Source organism: Pinus tabuliformis, chromosome X (assembly GCF_031772625.1).
Source record: "Pinus tabuliformis cultivar Carrire ecotype Pingquan chromosome X, CPIR1, whole genome shotgun sequence".
In the NCBI taxonomy this organism is placed as follows: domain Eukaryota; kingdom Viridiplantae; phylum Streptophyta; class Pinopsida; order Pinales; family Pinaceae; genus Pinus; species Pinus tabuliformis.
The window spans coordinates 79,143,678-79,163,337 of NC_142308.1; the positions used below are offsets into that span (position 1 = coordinate 79,143,678).

At 39.3% G+C, this 19,660-nt stretch overlaps 1 protein-coding gene across 1 annotated transcript in view; it reads left to right on the forward strand.

Annotated features, from left to right (window-relative positions):
- Window positions 1-5,857: 5,857 nt before the first annotated feature.
- The window catches only part of LOC149138455 (biogenesis of lysosome-related organelles complex 1 subunit 1-like), a 50,096-nt gene continuing 36,293 nt past the window's right edge, over window positions 5,858-19,660 (forward strand). Inside the window, exon 1 of the mRNA XM_089447984.1 lies at window positions 5,858-6,172. Within this exon, the coding sequence (XP_089304110.1) occupies window positions 6,094-6,172 (79 nt within the window). The 5' untranslated portion in view covers window positions 5,858-6,093. The remainder of the gene's footprint in view (window positions 6,173-19,660) is intronic.

Consider the following 19,660-nt stretch of genomic DNA (forward strand, 5'->3'; position numbering starts at 1 on the left):
TTCTTGTCACCTGATATGTGGAATGAAGCTCCATTATCCAGGAACCAAACACATCCCACCATGGATGAAACCATGCATGCGATAAGAGAGAAATCCAGCTCAAACTGTGAGGCCAGTGCCTCACCATCAGATCCCTTTGAGGAACCCTTCTTGGATTTCTTTTGTGGACAATTCGTAGCATAATGGCCCACTTGAAGACAATGAAAGCATCACAATTTCGATTTGTCAAACTTCTTCCCACCATGGGAAGAACTGGATTTGGATTAGGATGCCTTCCCTTTCCCCTTCATCGCCTTTACTCGCTAAGGATAGATTTTCCTTATCATCTTGATTTGATGAGGATCCATCTTTGGTGCTTCTTCTTATCTCCTCCTACATCAGATCCGACCAAAGTCGTTCCCAATCTGGCAGTTTTTCTCTTCCATTCACTGAGTCTTGGTAGCTATGCCAACTCTTAGGAAGACTGAGGAGAGCTAGACTCACCATGTCTTCATCAGCAGTCATGATCCCCACACTTCCAAGCTCATCCTTGCAGGTGGTGAGCTTGTTCAGAAACATAGAGATCGTATCGCCCTTTTCACACTTGATTTTCTGAAGCTTGTCTTTCAGTGCCAGCTTCCTCTGATCGCTGATATTCTGATATAGATCTTTCAATGTTTTCCACATCGAAAACGGTGTCTCCTTCCCATGGAGACTCGAGACTATGTGGTCTCGAACTCCCTCTACAAGGATTCTCCTTTCTCTGGTCACACATTTCTTCCATTCCGCCAATTCAGTAGCATCAGTCGGCTTAGGGACTTCTTGATCAATGAAGTCCTTTAGACCGTTATCCTCTAATACTGCTTCCATGCGATCCGTCCAGGCTATATGATTCGAACTTCCATCAAGAGCATATTCGAGTCTTAAACCCTTGAATGCCATTGGTGAAATTGAGATGTGATAATAACTCAATTTATATATTCAGGAACCACAAACTTCGAACTTCTCCCTTCTTGTATACTGTTCTCTCCTTGATCACCTTTGCTCTGATACCATGTAGAAATTCCCACTGTAGATCAATAGATTATGCAATATACTAAAGCAAAATACAAGATCTACTTCTACAACAAACTTTGCGGAAGCTTAATCAATTTGAGCAAGATCAATAAGAACACATATAACTGATGAAGAGAAAGCAAACACACATGAACACAGAAGAATAATCCCGGGAAAAGCCTCAGCCTAAAACCCCAATCTCTGTAATATCATACAAGTGAAAATATGTTCAAATTACAAAAAGAATCAGCTCACAAGCTATCATGCTCTCTCTGCAATAGAACAATACAACTCACATACTGAATAGACACTACATATGCCTTTCCTCAGTGCTCCAAGCCTCCTATTTCCTTGCACAGTTTTTCTTGGGGTCCAATGATGTCACATGTGTCAATTGGCCTCATTCACACTCACTAAATTGAAGAAGTAACTGCGCAATCCTCAAGGAATGAATTCCTTCTGCATGCAAGAGATATCCACCAAGGAATATTTCTGCAACTGATAGCACACTGTCCCACCATCTGATCTCAATTGGGTCTCTGACTGAACTGACATGCATGAGTTATTTATGAGAGAATATTCAGTTATCTGAAGTGGAGCGGTTTCATGCAAGCATGCATTAACTAACTGAACTCACAATTAGTTCAACAAACTATTTGAACTATTATAACTGGACTTGACTCAGTTAACTGATCCAACTAATTACAACTCAAATTACAACTCATCCTTATCTCTTTAACTAATGGACAAATTCCTCAATCAATGGAGAAACTCTTGCATGTCTTCACATAGACTTCATGTTTGATTTTATACAACTAATTAACTCATGGTGAATTAATTAATTATTTTTCAAACAGCTGGTAAGATTAAATTCGAATTTTTACTTCTCTATTTTAGTTCAGGGACTAACTAAAATAGGAACGTATCTCGAAATGCTATTTATAGTAGTGTTATTTTTATCACTTCTATTTTTAGCATTTCTTATTGCTATTTTCAACAGTCCTCCTTGTGAAGACCTTCTCCAGAGTGATTTTGCCCAATGCCCTATGTGGAGTCTTGTTATGGACATAAACTGTTGTGTTACGTGCTTCTGCCCATAGAAATTTAGGCATATCCTAATCATACAACATTGCCCTCGCTGCTTCCACAATAGTCTTGTTTTTCCTTTCTGCTACTCCATTCTGCTCCGGATTGTAGGGAGTTTTCCACTCTCTTTTGATGCCTTCCTTAGCGCAAAAATCGATAAAGTCCTTGTCAACATACTCTCCACCATTGTCTGAGCGCAACAATTTTATCTTCTTTCTTGTCAGATTCTCCACTCAAGCCTTGAACTCTTTGAATCGACCAAAAACCTCATCCTTGGTTTTTAGAAAGTAGATCCAAGTCTTTCTGGAATGATCATCAATGAAGGTGACGAAGTATTCGACACCACTAAGAGCTTTTGTGGACATCGGTCTGCAGATATCTGAGTGTATCAATCCTAGCACACTCTTAGCCTTATTGTTACTTCTGGAAAATGTTGCTTTGGCATACTTGCCCAGAGCGCACCCTCTGCATACATCATCTCGTTCGGTACTTAGTTATGGAACTCCTAATATTGTTTTCCTGAGAATTCTCAGAGCCCCATGGTGTAAGTGTCCCATCCTCTTGTGCCATAGTTCATTCAAATCTTTATCTCCATTACTGCCTGTTAGTGCCATCGGTGATTCTAGTTGCAACCTGTATAACCTGTTACTTATGATTCCAATCTGGGCCTTCTTTTTCCAACTCGGGTGTTTGACATATACTTTCTCCTTAATGAAGAAAATGTCATAGCCCTTGTTTTAAAGTTGAGATACAGAGAGTAAGTTCATCCCATCCTGGCACATGCAACACATTGGTTGCTCGAAGCCGCTCTCTTGCTTCAGTTTGAAAGACCACAGTACCTCTTCCTACTGGAGTACACTTTGCCTTATTTCCCATGGTGATCTGAAAATTCATTCTTTCTTCTTGATAATCTGAAAAACATTCTCGGATTCCTGTCATATGCCAGGAAGCTCCACTGTCTATATACCAAACCTTAGAGGAGGCAGAGCTTGGTAAGCAAGCGGCTTCTTCTTCCAATCTGGAAGTTAACATAGAATAATCGTAATTCATGTCCCTTGTGCATGCTTCTGGAAATCTACACGAGTCCCCTTGAGTGGATGCCTCTGCATCATGCTCTTGACCCATAGTTGATTTCTCTCTCTTGTTGCCGGATCTCTGCTCTGATACCATGTGAAAATTTCTAAATTGAAATTCCACTGCAACAACTGATTTATTTCACCTACTTACTATTCACAATAAGTTATTTACGAAATCCCTTCAACAAATATTAAAATAAATTCTACTACAATTATCACACAATTACCTAGAGAAAAATACATGTATAAGAACCAATCACATCAACACAGTTGTTTTTGGACAATTGTCCTCGGAAAAACCCAATGTGGGAAATCCGGTGCAACAGACGAGGGCTTTATTAATCTTCAGCAGCGATTGCTTTTACAAGGAATGATTTTACAGAGAACTAAAAGAAAACACTTGAGACTTTCCCTTTGAGTCTTTTTGACACTTTGAAGACCCTGCTCCCACTCCTGCGTCACCTTTGCGTCACTCAGCGTGGCCCTGAGTGGCTCTTCGTTCCTTTGCGTCATCGCGCGTGAGGGTTGTGTCTCTCCTTTGGACTGCGTCTCTCTCTACAATGTCTCCCATTGTCCCTGTGTCACCTCCTCCATAGTCATTGCTTGCTGCTGATGCCCTCCTCTTCCTCCACCCTGCAACTCTCCCTCTGAAATCGATATTCGTTACTTGAGAATCGATTTTCCTGGAGATATTGAGTATCTGCCAGTGTGTCTCCAAATGATCCTCAAGTCTTCTCTTATACTTTTCTTGTTGACAAAACAATGGCCGAGATTAAGTGCCTGATCAACAATCGAGATTAAGTCCTTAATCAACGACTAAGATTAAAATAGACTTGATCCTCATCTCTTAGAAGCTTCTCACCCCTATCTTTATTAATACCCATTAATATTTTTATTTTCCTAAGTTTAGACTTAGGAACCCGTTAAAAATATTACTTAATTTAATAACTCCTCATCCAGGTGGAATTTCTCAAAACGTTTTCTAGGTCTTGGAGATCTCATGTGCCTTAGCCTCTCCTCCAAATGTCAAGGCTAGAGCACATCCGATGCTACCAAAAATCAACAGAGGGGTATCTGATGTGTTGTTGATGGCAACCTTCTTGGTTGTTTATGGTGTCTACTATGTTGTTTTTGTTTTTTACAATTTTTTTTGGCTTACTATTTCCATTGATTTTGGTATGTTTGGCACTTTGGTTATTCTCCTATGAATTTTAAGCACGACCATGCCTAATTTTGGTTTATTATCTTGCTTTTTTGTTTGTTTTCTTTGTTTGTCTTCGTTGTTACGAATCGTTTTCATGGTTTTTGTCGTTTTAGGTTAATGAATGGGAAATGAAGAAGGTCCAAAAATCCTACCCGATGCAGATTCCACTGATGCAATGGGCACAGGTGAAGATACAAACTATAATGTGATTTGTTTTAAAGTTTAAAATTGATTCCACTGATGCAATGTGCCCTACTTCATTTCTCTCATTTTTAGATGCAAATAACTTATAATGTGATGTGTTTTGAAGTTTCAAACAAGTAAGGTGAAGGAGCAATTTTCCTCTTTTGGTCCAAAACCTATAAATTATCATCCTCATTTCAAGCACAATCAATCTCTTTGTGCCCTCAGGTTGTTTTGGTCTTTGTTTAATACATTTTTATAATATGTTATTGGCTGTCATTGTCATGTGCATAACAAGCAACGACCTTGGTGCCCCGTTACGAGAAGATAAATTGGAAAATTTTCCCATTCGTTCATTTGGGTATTGCCTTACACATTTTAAAAATGAAAATCTAATATGCATGTGAATTGTTGTGTAAGTATGCTTATAATTTTTTTTGCTAACCATGTTGTGGTTATTGCAGGATGTAGAGGGAAAGGATAAAAGTAAGAGGTGGGTCTATTAATAGGCTTTTAACATTTCCCAAAAGTTCTCAGTTATATTTTGTCTTGTATTTGAAGCAACATAATCACTAGCATCCTATTTTGCAGGAAAGAGAAAGATCCATCAAAACCAAAACATCTAGTTACTGTTTTCTTTGCATTCACCAATGAACCTTGTACTACCCTACTCGTAGAGAATCACAATGTTTTGTAGGTTTGTGTTGTTTTAAATCCCTTAATTGTAGACATCACTTTTTTCCCTTTTGGTTTCTCTAGCTATCTTGTATTCATGGATGAGCTACGATAGATTGCAAAATTTTTGGGGGAGGAATGGAAAAACATGACCAAGGAAGAGAGAGATCCATATGAGCAAGTACATTCTCATACTTTGTAGAATTAAGTCGTAGGAATTGAGGAAAATGAATTAAGTTGTAGGAAAATAAATTCAGGACTGGGAACATTGTGTGGCAGACAAAAGACAAATAACTAGGCATGACACACTTGGGGTAAGGTCTGTCAACACTTTGTGCTCATGCATAAGTTGTGAGTAGTGGGCTTGCCTTATCGCATTTGCATTGGAGAGTTTGGCGGACCTTATGCACATGCATTCAACATTGAGCTCTTTTTGTGACAAAATGATTTTTCTAAATCCATTCCTTGAGTGTACCTTTACACTTTTAAAAATAATTTTTATTTTATTTTATTTGTATGGAAAAACTTAAAATACATCTCTTCAATACTTTATAAACTGATTTGATAGTGCATCTCAACCGTTAAAAATATGCATCCGTACAGGCCTAAAGCATAGAAAAATCAATCCAATAAATAATGGTTATGCTCATTTCTACGAGTTGGATGTCAAATCTGATTGCAAACTAGCAGTTTTGTTGGCTTTAGGAGATTCGATCCATTTTTATGCTCATTTCTAATGAGCTGGATGTCAAATCTGTTTGCAAACTAACAGTTTTGTTGGCTTTAGGATTTCGATCGCTGGACCTGGACCTTTGACAAGAGCGGAGCTAAGAAATGGCGAAATTGGAAGCGGCACTGATCCAAATAATGAACGATTATTCTCATTCCAATGCTCAGCTCAGAGATCAACTGGGTACGTACAAGAACATCAGAACATTAACCTGCTGTTTGATAATTATAAAGAGGAGCAAGGGTTTAAATGTAAAGGGAACTCTGGTAATTATGTCTCATGCGACACTGTGGACAATATTAGGGTTTTAATGTCGAAATTACAGTGGAAAAACTACTGATCTTTCGATGGGGGCAAACTGAAAGCCTAGGATAAAGAAGGGCTATATATTGTTAGATATGTTGGAGATGGGTTCATTTAGTGTAAGACTCGAGTGTATAAAAAAGAAAAGAAAAAAAAGAAAAAAACACAGAAACTCCAACCAGTGTACCAATTTTGGTTAGAAGCTGGTTTAATCAGTTTTGTTGGCACACATTGTGCTTTCAATAGAAATAACTACCATCAATGATCCATCTACAAAAACAAAGCCTGAATAGGCATGGAAAAAAATAATCCATCCTTGAAACAAACGCTCGTCAGTTTTCCAAATGTTGCCTCCAGTGTTTGCATGGATATCTTCTCTGCCTGTGTGTTGTTTTCCGTCATTGTGTATATGAAAGAAATCTGCTCAAAATGGTGCGTTAGGCCCACTGAATGACCATCATGGATTCCCCAACTACTTGAAATGTGTCCAGACCAAGCTCAATATCCAGATCCATAACAATGTATACTGCCCTCAATACTGTCAGGTTGTTTGCCCTCCACGTATCCTATATTCAAATGTCCGCTTATATATATGTATGTATTGTTTTGGTCAAAAATAAGTGTTTCGCTGAGAAGAGTCTGTAACAAGTTGAGAAATTACATCAAAAAGCTGTTGTCTGGGAACGAAATCAGCAAGTTCTGCTTGAAGGACTGATAGAAACATGACACACCAAAACTGACAGGTATACTTCTAAAAAGAAGATAGATAGATTACATGAGTACTAGTCTTCTACTGAAAACAAATAATTTAAAACAACTTATAGAAAGAGATGAGGAAATCTGTGCTTGATGGAGGTCATTTCTTTGAATTAGGTTTCTCCTCTTCCACCTGTGGAAATTTCAACCATTTCTTAGAGGTTTTCCAGATCTTAACCCTGTGAATTTTCAGCCTTAAGGCTGTTAGTAAATACGATAAAACAACAGGAATAGCAGACAATATTTCAGCTTTTAACAACTCCTCTCAACAAGGCAATCCGACAACAAAGATTCCTAATGTGTGCCAAGAAGTTTCAGCCTTCTATGGCAATCTTATCAAACGAAGCCAGATCTGAAATCACCTTATAACTACATCAAATCTGTCCTATTTTCTTTAATATTAATGTAAATCACTTAACAATTTCAATGTCATTATGTCAAAGCAGCAAACCATACTAATGTTGGAAATTACCAAAACATGAAGAAATAGATAACTGAAAATCAAATCTGCAATAAGACAACTTCGGACAGTTTAAAACTTCATAGATATATTCAAGAGATGAAGTTAAAGTAGATTAGCTTATCAAAAGCCAGTACAACCCTCCAAGCTCTTCAAAACCATAGCTAGGGAAAACCAAGAAAACCCTAGCTAACACCGAGGAACTCCAACAAGCAAGTATCACACTAGCAAGTCTTCTAAGGCAAGATGTTTCCTCTTCTTCACTCCTCACTAAGTACTATCAAGGGTTTAATCACAAACCCTAGCTCCAGCATGTCCAAGGGATGAAACCATAACCCTAGTATTCAAGGTGCTCCAAAAGCTCCAAGAAACCCTGGTGCCACCAAGACAAGAGAGAGAAAGTACAAAGATGAAGAATTGAGGGAGAGAGAGAGGTGCACTCTTCTACATGCATTTCTAACACAAGATAATGATCATGAGTGAGAATGATTTAGACCAGTGTTGAAAATATCGGTATTGGCAAAATATCGGCAAGGGTCCAGAAAATATCTTATCGGCAATATCGGCGAAAATATCGGCAAATATCGGCAAGCATAAAAAATAATTTTTTTAAATTTTTAAATATTGTCGATATTTTCAAAATATCGCGATATTTGCCGATATTTTGAAAATATCGTGATATTATCAAAACAGAAAATATCGCGATATTTTCTCTGCGATATATCGTTTTGCCGAAAATATCGCGATATTTTCGAATATCGCCGATATTATCAACAGTGATTTAGACCATCATATCCAACATCTTCTTCACAAGAGTAAATCCTTGTATCTGACAAGGATCCTCCAACAAAGACACCCCCCCTCTTCTTCGTATTAACTCCTAGGGTTTCCTTATGAATCCTAGTTGCTTACTCCAAGAAGACAAGCACGAAGAGAATAATACAATGATGATGGTGATAGTACTCTCTCCTTCCTTGATATTTATGAGAGGTAAAGGAGGCCCATGATACATATGTGTGTCTAAGCCTGATCTGGATTTATGCAGGAACGAAATGAAATACAAATATGAATAAAAACACAGAGATACAATGAAAACAAAACTTCAATTCATTAATAACAAAGCACTGAATATTGTTTACATGCAGAATGGAAATAAACTAGCTCAGATGATGGTAGCTTATCTCTGAGAAGAGATGTGGCAACTACATGCCTTCTGAACTGTGTTACAATGAGAGTCGAAGGCCTATTTATTTTTGTGAAACAATAGAAAACCCTAAACATCCAAAAACCTAACCCTAGGAGATGAAGCGCCAAAAGTTTGTGGGCCTTGTCGGGGTAAATTGGTAGATCAATTTCTCGGGTTCATAACTTTGGCATACGATCTCTGTTTGACGCGTATGATACCTCGTTAGAAAGATCTATCCAGTGACTACAAATTTCGACTACAAACCTCTATCATAGCTTACAGGATTGTCCGTTTTCCAAAAAAAATGTCGTTTAGGATCTCAAAACGCCTCGAGAAATTCAGGACTTGAAAAACTACCAAAAATAGTAAATCGTGCTAAAATTAAGGAAACTAAAAGAAACAATGGTGGGGGTCCAAGTGGAATAGGTGGGTGGCCACCAATATCCACCTGGATCAGTCCTCCCCCTTTAGGAAGCAATGGTCCCCGTTGCGTTGAGTGCCTCCTTGAGATGGGGAAACTTTTGCTGAACTTGGTCCCTGGTGAGCCACTTGCCTTGGTGCAGGAGTTGGCCAACTTTGACAACCCAATACAGTTGGATCTTCTGTTGGCGAGTGTTCTTGATTTGCTTCTCCATGATCCGATCAGTTTTGCCCTGTTCTATGCAGTCTGGGTTTAGCTCTGTTAGTGTGAGTTGTTTTACAATGTCTGATGTGTCTAGTAATGGTGGAAAGTATGGCCAAAGGTGGTCCACATTGAACACTTGGTGCAGGCCAAGGAATGGGGGAATGTTGAGCTCAAAAGCATTATCTCCCACAACCTTGGTGATGGTGTGAGGCCCATATTAGAGTGGTTTGAGTTTCCGATTGGCTTTGGTAAGGCATTCTTTCTGCAAGTGCAACCAAACTTTGTTGCCCACTTGAAACTTGTATGACACCCGATGTTGATCATGTTGCTGCTTGTACTTGGCATTGGACTTCTCTAAGATGTCATGAACCTGTTGGCGGATGTGCTGGATGCGTTCAATAAATCTAGTTGCTTTATTAGCCTCAGACTGTACATGTGTGGATTATGTCTGTGTAGTCGCATGAGGCATGGCAACATCAATCAGACACAATGGTTGAAATCCCAAACTGACTTGAAAGGGACTGCCACCAGTCGAGCTATGGAGAGCTCTGTTATAGTTGTGCTGCACATAGGGAAGGCTCTCATCCTAGGTTCGTGGATGCTTAGAGTTGTACATGCGCAGTATGTGCACTATCATCATGTTGACAACTTCTGTTTGGCCATTAGTCAGGGGATGGAATGCAGTCGACTTGGTGAGCTTGGTGTCCAATAGTGTCCAGTTGCTCGACTAGAATGTGCTTAGGAACCTGTTATGCTAATCTGATATAATGGTTTGCGAAATCCCAAAATGTACCCGCACTCGCTCAAAGAAGAAGAGTTTGGCAATTTCCTCTGTTGTGATACTCTTCTTGCAGGTCGCCAATGTAGCCATCTTAGAAATCTATCCACGATCACAAATACACAGTCATTACCATCCTTGGTAGAAGGGAGGCTAGACAGATAGTCCATGGAGATTGATTCTCAAGGTGGCTAGGAGTAGGCAGAGGAGTGTACAAGCCTTGTTTCTTGACGGTTGGCTTGGCAATGGCACTTGCAGTGTAGGATCTGATATATTTTCCAACATCTTGTTGAAGTTTTGGCTAGTAAAAGTACTTCTGGAGTATGGCCACAATTTTCTCTACACCAAAGTGTCCAACGACCCAAATGTAGTGCGCCTCCCAAATCAACTTGGCACACTTGCTTGAAGGAACACAAAGGTGGCCTGGATAGCATAGTAATGCATCATGGAGGTGGAAATTGGGAACTTGCTTGCCATCCACTAGCATCTGGTATGTGGTGGCAAACTCTGGATCATTTTTGTATAGTTGCGGCCATCCAGAGGTCTTGTGGCCACAAGAGCTGAGAACAATAGTTCGTGCTGCAACTAGGGGTCGATTGAGTCAATCTACAACATGATTAGTGCTGACCTTTTTGTATTTAATATTCAAGTGGAATTGTTGCAAATATGTAGACCATTTTTGATGGCGGTTGTTTTGCAACTTCCCTTGTGTTTGTATAAATGAAGAGGTCAGTGATCGGTGTTGATGACCGTCTCCTTCCACAGAATGTAATGTTTCCATTGCTAGCGCGCTTGCACGATAGAAAACGTCTCTTTATCATAGGTGGGGTGCTCCCAAATTGTATTGGAAAGTGTCTCACTATAATAGGCCACTGGATGCCCGTGTTGGGTGAGGATTGCACCAATAGCATAGTCGGAGGCGTCTGTCTCAATTTCAAATGGCTGTTGCAGGTTTGGCAATGTGAGTACAGGTGCAGAGCAGAGGCAGTGCTTTAGTTCAACGAATGCCTTTTGTTGGGACTTAGACTAGGAAAAATTTGCTTTCGCTCTGCCCTTGGTAATTTGACTCAAAGGCCAAGTGATATGGGAGAATCCCAACACGAACCTCTGATAAAAATTTGCAAGGCCCAAAAAGATGCGAAGCTCTATTAGAGTGATCAGGGTTGGCCAATCCCGAATGACTTGGATCTTAGCCGGATCCACATGCACGCCTTGCTCATCTATGATGTAACCTAGATACTGGACCTGGCTCATGCCAAAGGTGCATTTCTCCAAGTTGGCACACAGTTTGTGTTGCTGCAAGGTTTGAAGGACCTGCTGAATGTGTTGCAAGTGCTTCTCCCAACTCTTGTTGAAGATGAGGATGTCATCCAGATAAACAACCATGAACGAGTTGGTGAAGGCTCGCAAGCTGTCATCCATTAACCTCATAAAAGTAGCAGGGCCATTTGTCAACCCAAAGGGCATGACCAACCATTCAAAAAGTCCTTCCTTGGATTTGAAGGCGGTCTTGCATACATCTGTGGGCTCTATTGGAACTTGGTGATAGCCAGACTTTAGATCGATCTTGCTGAAATACTTGGTCCCCTTGAGATGGTCTAGAAGGTCATCAATCCATGGAATTGGATACCTATTCTTGAAAATGATTTTGTTTAGTGCCTAATAATCAATGCAGAGCCTCCAAGTCCTGTTACCCACCACCTATGGGTATAGAAGAATTTTTTTCTCCTAGATGGTCCTCAACCGGTAGCCAACAGCGCCTTGCAGCCACCGAATAGCTCGATGTGCCATTATCTCTGCCACCTAAACCAGCCATGTGGTCCCTCGCCCCCACTTATTATGTTTGTATGTTTGAAAGTGGGTCTCCAGACCCCAAAGGTATGGCTTTTAATTGGTATAGTTGAGTAATTTTCCTTGTCATGGGTACTTTTGGGCATGGATTGGTGGGGGGATTAGGCGGAAAGAGTGGGCTAGGTCTGTACTCTTGTCTCCATTGCCCGATTTTGTGGTTAGCCTTGTATCCTAGTCCCGTGGGATCTCCTTTAGTGGCCATTAGCGGGTTGGCACTACATCGGAAATCCCGATTTTGGTTGCGTGGTCCCCCTTCTTGACATCATATACATCACTCCATTCCACTTATTTTAGCCCCATTTATTTCTTTTCCCATTTGGGTCCACATGTGTCCATTGGGTCCACATAGGGTTAGCCTCCCCCTCCCCTTGTCCACACCTTGGGTCAGGTCTAGAATGATGCCCGGAGGTTGATGCAGTTAAAAAGAAAAGAAAAATCATAATTTGGCCACCCTCAACAGGAAATGTACCACAAAATGCAAATATGGTCAGGACATACAAATTTAGCGCGTGGGAAAAAGCCAAACATGAGCTTTGTCCCTTATCCATGGCAATCACCCTAGTTCCTATGGGCCCTAGATGAGCCCCCTCCATCATTTAGGAATCCATGATTGTCCCAAATCCTGGTGGGCAATGAACTGCCCCACCTTAAGGGGGTATCCATTGCTATACATTACACAACATGCTCTCATTCCCTGGAGCACGGAGTAGTTAATAAAAATCAATCAAAGGCAAAAGGCATATGAAGAAGGGTGGAAAAACAAAGGCAGGAGTAACTCATGTACCTTGATTTGCTCCCTCCTACACTCATATACGCAGGTGTGGGCTTCCTTTATTATAAGTTATAACTACTACCTTTGTACCATGACATGTGGTCTGGATGATTCCCCTAATCCCCACTTCGTTCCATTACTATATCATTTGCCCTCTACCACTTGAGGGATGTACCATGGACATATCACCCCCTTTTACAGGTTGAAACCATCTAATCGGATCCTTGATTAACCCCCTATTGAGCTTGGAGACACTTGTACATGCCAACACCCACCATGGAAGGGCATGCCACCATGAAATGCCCTATTGATTCCATGACTTATAAGCTCTTTTACTTGATTATTCTAATGATTTTTTGTACTGGAGGGAAAGGGGAAGCATTGGATCTTATGCAGGATTGTAGGTGGGTCTCCATTTGGGGTTTGATCTCCCTATAAGGGGTCCTAGCCCTCCAGAGGGCCACATTGGCTCTTGTAGGGTGAGCGGTGAGAGCCATGGGCGTCCACAATAGCAGAGAGTACTTCATGGATCCCCAACACTACTCATTGATTGCTTGTGTACTGCCTTTTGGATGAGGATGATGCACCTAGTTCACCATGCCAGTTGACTCCACACTTGCACCATACACTTGGCAGAGGTTCCAAGGTCCAGATGAGGATGTGTCTCATTGCAGGAGACAAAGGGAGGGCTAATGTTATCATCTTAACCCTTATAGATGGTTTACAAGCGTTTTTGATCCACTTGGAGACCCATGAGTATGTCCTTGTTCCCCCACACCCACTTGGGAGCACCATAGAGACTTGCTTGGAAAACAAGGGGCCAACCCCTTGTCCACTGTGTTTGGAGTCCATTCTCACATCATGGCACATTTTGGACTTCATCAAGCCTCCTTAAAAGCCCAACAACTCATTTTATTGATCATTCTACCCTCTTGAACTATCTTGGTGGGCTTGTCACTAAAGGATGTTATTATTGCACATTATTTTATTATCTAGGGCTCAATTAGGCCAAATTAGGCAAATTGAACTCATTAGATACTGTATAAATAGATGAGAGGTGATTCACTATCTCATCATCACTTGGATTGAGATTTAGTAGCTCTTGAGAATTTCACATTCCGTTTTGGAGGACGAGTTTGGATGTTATGGATGAATTTTGGTGTTTGGATTTATTTCTCGTCTTGGAGCTTCATTATTGGCATAACATGATGATTGGCTATACTCTTTTGTACATGTAAGTAATCGTTTCATGCTTTTTCTTGTTATTTACTTTGTCACATGAATGACGCTGGGATTTTTGCTATACAAGTCTGAAATTTACTGCTTTCCTATGTGAAATTGTGGAAATTTTGATATTTTATAACGTTGCATCATTGCACGGGCCATGTATGAATGGGTGAATGTTCCTAGAGATTATATTGTTGAAATACATCTTGACATGTCATCAATTATTGCATACTGAAGTATAAAGATCTCAAGTAGCTGTTATCATGCCCTAATGCCATGCAAAGCTACTTGAAGACCTCCTTGATTGGGTAAACATCTTCCAAACCATAAATTCTGTTGACTCGATCTCTCCCAAAAGATGAGGCACTGGTCCTTCCATAGGTGGTCACTTTAAACGTATATTTCTCTCACCTCTCCTTTTCTCTGTAGGCCTAGCCTCCATAGGTCATCTAGGGCATCACTTATCTCATGTTTTAGCCATCAAAAGACTTTGAACTCTTGTCCATTACTGCACTAGGGTTTCCTCTAGAGGCCCTTCAAATTTCACGAAATTTCGATGGTGGGATCTCGAGATATTGCAAACCCTAGTCCAAGGATCGTTTCTTGCCCTAGGTTTCCCTTGGCTAGTGACCTCATTTGGATCATTGTATTCTATCCTAAGAAGATTAGTCCATTGATCCTCTTCCCTTCCACAATTAGATCCAGCCCCTCCTTGATTTATCAATTCCGCTTCCTTGACCTAATTTTGGGTCCACTTGGTCCCGTGTGGTCCCACAACTTTACAACTCCAACTCTGCAAAGATCACATAAAGACCATGTCTCCATAAGGATTTCTAGGCTTAGGAATCATCTTCACAAGAGACGTTCCCAAACCCTAGCCTCGAGAATCTTCTTTGCCCTTCCGGAGAGCCTATCACCCTGCTTTCCAAGCAAGAAAGCCACACAATTGAGTCAATCTTACAAATAGGTCTTGGGAATCACCCTTTATTCTCTAATTAACACATCCATTATTGTGATTCCTCTTATACCAGGTCTCCTCCCATCGGTGAAAGTCTGTAAAGAGTAGGGAGCTTTAGTTGAGGTGATAGTGGGCTATCGCTCCATTGTTTCCCTTGACCTAGTAGTCAACTTATAGGATCCCCTCCTAGGACCCCTGCTAGTTTGACTGGTAATAGGTCCCATCCTTCTTCTATACAAGTATAATCGAGCTCCCACAATGTGAGGAACTTGGTCGGATCTGCCCTTTTTGTAGCAATTCCTAGATTTGCCACTTGATCTCTTCATTTTCCATAATGGAGCAGCAGTATATCGACCCATTGGGTAGCGATGCTCCGGGAGTTAGATTGATCGAATGCTTGACCTGACAGTGCAAGGGTAACCCTGTGGGAGAGGAGAAGATGTCCTGGTATTCTTCCACGACCTTATCCACCTGCTTTTGCTGCGAGGACGAACCTTTCCCCGGGGGCCATGGATGTGGCCACAATCTTCCCCTTACTTTGAGAGCGAATTAGAAAGAAAACAAACATCCCAGTCTGGGAGACGATCTTAAGACATTGCTTAGTAGAGATCAAAGAGATGACGGCAGGTGAGGCTACCTCTGGTATTCTGTATAACTTATCGCTCAAAGTAATAATAACAATGCAAGGCTTAGACTCATACACAACATGATGCTTCCATAAGTATGGTTGGTCTAATAATTGTTAATTTTAGAATAATAATGGTATGTTCTATGCTTGGAGCAATTTTACTTCAATTTCTTTATTAGCCCAATATCAATATCCAGTTCAACAATCACATCATTATGATAGTAAAATGCAGATATAACATAAACAACAACTGTAGAAGATAAGCCAACACAAGAGGACACAAGATATGGCACCAGCAAGGGAAACCCCAATGTGGGGAAACCCTTTATCAATACTTCTTGTAATTCTTCAAAAGTTCAGCACAGAGAGAGGGTACTGTTGTCACACAGAATGTCTAGCCACTGCGACAACGGCTCAGATCGGGGGCTGTCACCCTGATCCCTAATCTCTCCGTTTACGTTGTCTCCCTACAGCAGCAGGCTAAGGGGGGTAGACCCTATGGAAAAGTGGAATGAAGAAGAACTAGTTGGGAACCAACCAGTTTGGAGACACAGTGAAGCGATCAAGTACTTGATTAAGATTTAGCAAGACTTATAGGATTTGATTAGATTTTAAACGATTGATACCAGTGCCTTATGGAGTCAACGATCTTGCTAGGGAAATTAAGACCAAGTAATCGATTAGCAACTGCTGCTTAGATGAATGACTATTTTATATGAAATGCAGATCTTAAAACTAATGTGAGATGCAAGAATCTTGGTTAATTTTAGTTAAATGCCTATTTAAATGTGAACCCTTCAATCCTTTCTGTGTTGAGCCTGATTTCGTAGTAATTGGCAGAGAGAAGATCAGGAGAAGCACACTAAGGTGTGATTAACGATACCTCTCCTGAAATTCTAACATACTCGGTGCCTCCGGTGCTGCAAAGAACTATGGCTCTGACGACTGCAAGGTCACCATTTTAAGTACTATTAAAACATGCTTCTCAAGAAAAGACGGATGGAGATCTATCTGTTTATCGACCAAGCTTATGCTTGGAAGTAAATTTTATCTATGCAAAGTTAACTTATATGCAAATGCACCGGAAGATGAGATGAAGTTAGACTCGAGAATGGAAAAACACCTATGCTGCAAAAGCCCTCAATTACCCAAATGAAATGCTCACCCTTTTTTTAGATGAAGACTTAGAAAATAAATTTTTGAAGATAGTATAGTCTATAGTTAAAACACCAGCGTATTTCAAATCTTCTTGATACAATTTAGTTCAAAGAGAACAAAAACAACTTTGCAATTCGATATCAATATCAACAGATGCTCGAAAAAATACTCAGTTTATGAAACAAAGGATATGACTTTTATCACAATTCCATGACAAAGTGCGTAATTTTCAGAAATTATTTTTTAGGACAGCAGTAAGAAAAACTTTATGACAACAACAATATGACAATGAAAACAGTAAGCTATCAATGATATATTTATGTCAAAAATTTACCGAAATTTTTCCAAACTTGCCCACATCAAAAACTTTCAGCTTGTTGTCATGTGATTTTTGGAATTATATCAGATCTGATATACTTATCACATGCATAAATTAAAACATGAAATAAGCCTAATAATGAATGCCCAACTCAAGAAATTAATTCCTTAATGTATTAGACAACTTAGGAACTGATTTTAGGCTAACCCACATGAAATTTTTCCACTGTTATATTTCAGATTTCAGAAACAGAATTATTCAGAGATAACAGTGACCCAAAATGTAGATCTAGGCCAAATTCTTGATACACATCAAACATAAATGACTTATTAATGTATTTAACAATTTTTTAGTTAATTTGAAACCACTTAGATGTGTTTTTCACCACTATTAGAAAGATATATGACTGCTGTAGCAAACAGTGAAGAAAAAGATGGTTTAGAGATCAAACCTTTAGGCTCTAGGCCTTGAAGATCACTTGCCCAAGTTGCGAAAAAAATTTCAATATCTGAAACGCAATTTTTTACCAAATTTTCTGCAGAAACCCACCAATGATTAGTTTCAGAAAATCAAATATTCAAATCAGAAATGGAGCAAGGAAATCTATGGCCAATGAGAGCTAGCACTAGGCCCAATAGAACTAGCATTGGGCTAGGAGAAGGCAAATCTGGGCTTAGGAGCCCCAAAACTTGAAACCCTTGTTCTGAAAAAATTATTTTGCTTCAGATCTTCAGATTTATTGCAAAAATCTTTAATGGCTGACCTTGTAAAAATATATGGGATAAGACGTTGCCCTTCAGGGCTTAGATCTGTCTCAAAGTCCCTAGATCTGCTTGAAAAAATCTCAGATCTGAAGATTTACTTGGCTGATTTCTCAGATCTATTTCTGCAAACAATCTTTGAGCCTAGATCTTGCCCTCCAGGGTCTAGATCTAGCTCTGATCTGAAGATTTACTTGGCTGATTTCTCAGATCTATTCCTACAAACAAGATTTGAGCCCAGATCTTGCCCTCCAGGGTCTAGATCTAGTTCAGATTTGAAGATTTACTTAGCTGATTTCTCAGATTTATTCTTGCAAACAATCTTTGAGCCGGGATCTTGCCCTCCAGGGTCTAGATCTAGCTCAGATCTGAAGATTTACTTGGCTGATTTCTCAGATCTATTCCTGCTCAAGTGAAAAGAGAAAAACCCAATACCCAATATGTACAAAAATAGAGAAAACCCCAAAAACCCAAGTGTTAAAATTCAAAATTATGTTACAAAATTTCAGATCTACACAAGTAAATAACCAATCTATACAAATAATTTACAGATCTATCAGATTTGAGGAGTATGAGTTCAACTCCGCTCCCAGCTATGATAATCTAAGACTCTTAATAGCCATATCTATCAAAATTTCTACAAAATATTTAAAAGATTTTGAAATTTTAGAGAGGTACTAGCCCAAAAACACCCTACAGAAAAAAGATTATCGTTAGATAAATCCTGAGGCTTATGTGAGGTAGGCTCTTCAAAAAATATGTGTTGAGAATTGGCTGGTCCAACCGAGAACTATCCCCAAATGATCAATGAGAACCTGAGAGATTTTCTGCAAACACTAGAACAACTATCAAATCAAGTAGAGAAATAGAACAACAATAAAATTCTGAAGAAATAAAGCTATTTCAATCAAAATTAAAAATGTTACCTTAGATCTAACAAAGTGAATAAGATACCTGTATTCAGATTATTCTAAGAGAGCGATTGATTGATAGTTTTCACATAATATTAGGCAGAAATTAAAACAATGTTACCATAAATTCATGAAGAGGAACACTACAACACGTTGAAACCCCAAAGACTTTTGCATTAATTAAAAAAATATAAAAGAGATCTTGAGAGCTTAGTACACGATCCAGAGATCAGATGATCTCAACTGACAAATGACCTCTTATTTAAAGATAAATCTTCCAATGGCTAGTTCGAGCGATCTTCGTCAAAGCAATTTCGACTGTTGATGAGGATTAAGATTTCTTTTAATCTCATCTTTTCAAATTTTAAATTCTTGAGGAAATTTGAATTTTTCAATTAAATGCATTTTAATTAACTCAAAATTTTTATTTTTGAGTTAATTTTCTAAAAAATTTGACTTTGAATGGACTAAAGGCTTAAAATTTAGCAAAATAATTAATTTACCTCAGTCCTAGGACCTTTTAAAATTTGAATTTTAAGGACCCACGAATTTTGCCATTGGAAAATTTAAAATTGCTTAGGATCTATAATTAATTAAATTTTTGGCTTAAGATTTTAATTAATTTTGGCCAGAAAATTTAATTAATTAACTTATGAGTGGATAAATTATTTTTCTAACCCTCAAGACACTTTACATCATGATTTTTACATTTTTTACATCTCAAGGGGCAAACCCATTTGAAATAGACTCTCACAGACTACCCATTTCTGCGACACAAATATAATCCAACAGACTAAGCAATTTGTACTAAAATAACCTAACCAAACAGTTAGGATATTTCCCAAATCACTTTTACAGAGATTCGATCTATAACACTAGGACTCCCCTAAGATCCCAGTGACAAAATCCACTTTGGCTTTGGGGTAAGGCTGAAGGAAAACCTTGCCAACCATTCGATAATGGATCAGTGGGACAAAA